Source organism: Acyrthosiphon pisum, chromosome A1, assembly GCF_005508785.2.
Source record: "Acyrthosiphon pisum isolate AL4f chromosome A1, pea_aphid_22Mar2018_4r6ur, whole genome shotgun sequence".
Lineage (NCBI taxonomy): Eukaryota > Metazoa > Arthropoda > Insecta > Hemiptera > Aphididae > Acyrthosiphon > Acyrthosiphon pisum.
This window is the reverse complement of record NC_042494.1, coordinates 168,594,459-168,598,900: the sequence shown is the minus strand read 5'-3', so window position 1 is coordinate 168,598,900 and position 4,442 is coordinate 168,594,459. Positions and strand designations below refer to the sequence as shown.

The following is a 4,442-nucleotide window of genomic DNA, read 5'->3' as shown; positions in this document are numbered from 1 at the left end:
TTTTTGTGTGGTATTAGCCATATTACCTATTTAATAATTACTAATTATTACTAATTACAATCTTTTTTTTCCTTTTGAATATTTCGTGACGACAAATAGTTCCTAAGTTAATCACCTAGATGGTGCTAGTAGGCAGTCCATAACATATCGCGGTTTCGTAGCCGTTTTCTGCCTGTGCAAAGCATAGGCCGTTGGGTAACCAGTATATCTTTAATCGTGAGTGTTATCGAGCTGACATGCCTGTTTATTTAGTCATGCCTTGATCGTGGATTATAATTAATAATATTATATTGATTACAAAATTGTTACATTACCTAATGTGAGGTTAGAGTGTTCAACACAAAATTGAAAATAACGTGACACTAGAAAAATAAATTATTAAAATCATTTTACACTTTTAAATAATTGAAACAAACAGTATACCAATTTTTAAAATAATTTCAAAGGTGTATTTTCAGTAAAAGAAATGGATGCCTTACAGATTTGTTCGTGGGGAAATGATCTAAAGCCAGTTTTGAAAATCAATAAAATATGTGCATCAAATCTATGTTTCATAGATAACCTTCACTCTGTGAGAATACTAGAAGGATTACAATCTCAACGCAAGTATGTTGTCAATGATTTTAGCTTCATTCAAAATAAATATTAGTAGGTACCTAACACATTTTTGTTTTTACTTTTTAGAAATGAAGATTTATGTGATATTAGATTTGAAACAGATGACGGTACTATAGTGTTCGCACATAAATGTGTTCTAATGGCGGCTAGTCCATATTTCAGTGCAATGTATAGTAATTTTGATGAAAGCAATAAAGATCTTGTTGATATACTAGTGAAAAAATTAGACTCCACCGCTTTACAACTATTAGTAGATTATATCTATACTGGAGAGATTATAGTGACAAAAGAAAATGTACAGGTATAATCAACAATTTGATTTCTCATAGACTAATATAAAATTGTTTTAAATAATTAAATGTATTATTGTTGATTTTCCAGGTTTTATTACAATCTGCTAACATCTTGCAGTTAGATTTTGTAAGTGCTGCATGTACTAAGGTTTTACAAAAACAACTGGATGCATCGAATTTTCTTGGTATCAGAGCGTTAGCTGACCTTCATAACTGTACGGAATTGTTTCAAGTTCTGATGCATTAATAAACATTTTTTTTTAAGTGTCAACTTTAAAAATATATTGAATTTAAATGACATTTGTTATAGGAGTAGCTGTATTAGATGGTTTATTGTGTTTTACGGGCTGAGAATTTAATGGCACTGTAGAAATTTACAACCCAATCGCCAAAACTTGGACCATTGATATATTGTCAAAATATGAAATTTATTGTGGAGTTACTAGACCATCACATCATTAATAATCAGCATACAACAGAATGTTCTCACTTTGTTAGTAATTTGAACATATTTATATATAATTTTTGATGAAACGTGTATAATTGTTCTATACATTTTTGTTTTTTTAAATGTTTTATAATTTAAATTTGCAAATTAATTAAATAAGCTATACAGTCAATTAGATTGCACTGTTGCAGTATACCGGCAAAGCATTATATTATTTATTATTTACATTATAATATCTTATAGATTCTGAGTGGAGTAATCAATGTATTGATATTACAATGACCTATGTTTTTTTTGTGTGTTTCTGTAAACAAAAATGAATTAGAAAAAACGCTTAGATTTTCACTTTTGGCGGTGATTTCTGTAAGGAAATGTATTATTCTCGGTACTTTTAACTTTATGAATTGAAAATTCCCAGAACTTTTCAAAATTTCTAGGAAAAACATACTAAAAAAATTTGATAAGTGGGTATTGTTTTGTTGTACAGTAACTGGTACTTTGAGGGGCACAGTAATATATTGTTTAAATTAGAATTCAATGATAAAAATCATTGTATATGAAAGGATACCGAGCAAAGACGTCTGTCTGCCTATATTACTAACTATATTTTATGATATTGCTATTAAAGTAAATTTTAAAAGACTATACTAGAAAAATAAAGCTAATGTGATCAGTATTGAGGGAAGTTTCTTGAAGGAAATTGGATACTGCATGTACTTAATTATTGTAGGGGAGTGATGTCCAAATGTCATATTATACTTTTTACATGAGGCAAATTAAATGGATGGCTATGCGTTTTAATATTTTGATATTATATGTTATATAAGTAAACTTTTACTTTGTAGATAAAAAGACAGTAAAATAAGTAACTAAACAGTAAAAAAAAAAACCAAGCCTGGGCATAAATGTGTTAAAAGTTAAGTTACTTTTAATTTTTAACATTAGCATTAACATAATTTTTAATTAAACTGATTTTTATACTTGAGATATAACAATTTACTTTTAATCAAATCCAAGCTATGTTAATTTATAAACAATTAAATAATATATATAATAAAATTATTATTGATGATGCATAAACATTTACTTATTATTTTAAACCACATAACTGGCTATAATTATATATTAAAAAAAAAAATATATATAATAACTTAAGTTAATGAATTAATTGTAAGTTTCCATATAACTTAACTGAGTTAAAAAAAATAATAGGATAATTATGAACTTTGAACTTTTAAAAATGTTACACAATTAAAAATTATCATTAACTTGCCAGAATCTAAAAAAAAAATGTATGATATATAAGTAATTTGTTTGATCATTATGACTAAAGCCCAGATTTTTATGCAAATGCATATTCTTCTACATTTGACTTAAAATAATTCTGGTTAAATATCTTGACATTTTGTGATAAGTTTTTTGGTAGTATTTTTTTTTTTTGCATATTTTTGTATAAGAATGCTTTAGCATAATAATTGTGTATTTCTAGGTAATTAAATAAAATGTGCATATTTTATAAATACTAAATAAAATATTATACATTTTACTCAAAGTTTGATAAAATATATTCATACCTACGCATGTCGACATATCTGACCAGATTTTATGCAAATTCATATTCTTCTACAGTTCGCCTAGAAATTATTTTGATTCGAAATGTTAACGATTTTTAATGTGTAGATTCAATGGTTATATTTTTTTTTTGCATATTTTTGAATATTTGAGTAAAAATTACTATAAATTGCTTATTTCTATATAATTGAATAAAAGTTGCATTTTTATAGATAGTGAATGAAATTTCTTATTTTTTTCTTTGATTCACGAAATACATTTTTTTTTCTAATTGAATTTCCCCTCTCATCATCGACGAAGCAAGTACGATGTAGCACTCCTGTCCCGAAATATAAATCTATGCTACGTGACAATCCCAGAAACATCCGATTTAAAAATATAAAATCACATTTTGTAACTTCATATTGGTACTCATTTCAAAATTACTATTACATTTCCATTTCTCATTATTTTTGCATTGACATTTGAACGTAAGAAGTAGGTATACTGATATTTCAATTGTATTTTTTTTCACAAAATATATTTTGTAATTTTTTAAGATTTTTTGTTTTTTTATTACGCAACAAATGATTTTGCAAATTTTTAAAAATATATAATTTTGAATTTTTGAGTGCATATTTAAAAATAATTTTTGCATTAAAATCCGGGCCTTATAGGCTATAGTGATAACTGATAACTGCAGACGTCAGACAAAAAAAAATACTCATTATTGTAAAATCAATACATTCTTTTCTCCGTCCAGTGGCCAGAATCCATAGCCGTATCAAGGGGGGGGGGGGGGCAAATGTGGCAAGTGCCCTAGGGCGTCAAAAGTATTATGAACTTAAGGGGGCGTCTTAAAAAAAATAATAAAAAGAAAAATTTGGTGTTTTTATTTTAGATATTAATTTTCTTTTTATATTTTAATATCGAAGATAAGTACATATCAAATTATATATTATATATGCCTTCAAAAATATATAAATATCAATATTATCTGTGATTGACTGTGAATCATGATTAAATATTAAAATAAATAATAATATTAGTTTATTACCCAAATATATATGTATAGAGGTATTAATATCATTAATTATCATTGATTATAAATACTGGATCGCTACCAATTCTCCCAATTTTTTTTCTCCCCAATAATTTTTCTCTCCAATCATATTCATTCCGAAAAATGCATTTTCTTCCAAAAACTATTAGTCCAAATTAGAAAATGTCAAATAAATAATTCTCCCAATTAGTTTATTCCGAAAATTATTATCCCAATACACATTGTTCCAAAGAAAGTGATAACTGATAACATATTCTGTGATAGCTGATAATGATAACATATAGCTTATACCATGCCCATGCAACTCCCCAACCAATTAACACAAATCAGTAGTGCTCTTATTGTCGGGTCCCGCTCTGGTGGCGCGCTCTAGTAGTAATTTGTATTTTAATAATTTATTACTCATTCAAAGATTAAACAAATAGATAAATATTTTTACTGTTATAAATTTATAATAGTAATTATTATT

General features: G+C 26.4%; 1 protein-coding gene across 1 annotated transcript; it reads left to right on the top strand.

Moving 5' to 3' along the window:
• Positions 1 to 345: 345 nt before the first annotated feature.
• LOC100570035 (kelch-like protein 20) lies at positions 346 to 1,568 on the top strand. Its single transcript, XM_016801521.2, has 4 exons — positions 346 to 606; positions 685 to 919; positions 1,000 to 1,126; positions 1,222 to 1,568. Coding segments are annotated over exons 1-4 (504 nt in total). The 5' UTR covers positions 346 to 466; the 3' UTR covers positions 1,224 to 1,568.
• Positions 1,569 to 4,442: the final 2,874 nt, after the last annotated feature.

Bases quoted from the DNA above. Each gene is read 5' to 3' on its own strand.
- LOC100570035 (XM_016801521.2), top strand. From the start codon at position 467: ATGGATGCCTTACAGATTTGTTCGTGGGGAAATGATCTAAAGCCAGTT. The intron at 607-684 runs GTATGTTGTCAA...TTTACTTTTTAG, and splicing joins GGATTACAATCTCAACGCAA to AAATGAAGATTTATGTGATA. The intron at 920-999 runs GTATAATCAACA...TTGATTTTCCAG, and splicing joins TGACAAAAGAAAATGTACAG to GTTTTATTACAATCTGCTAA.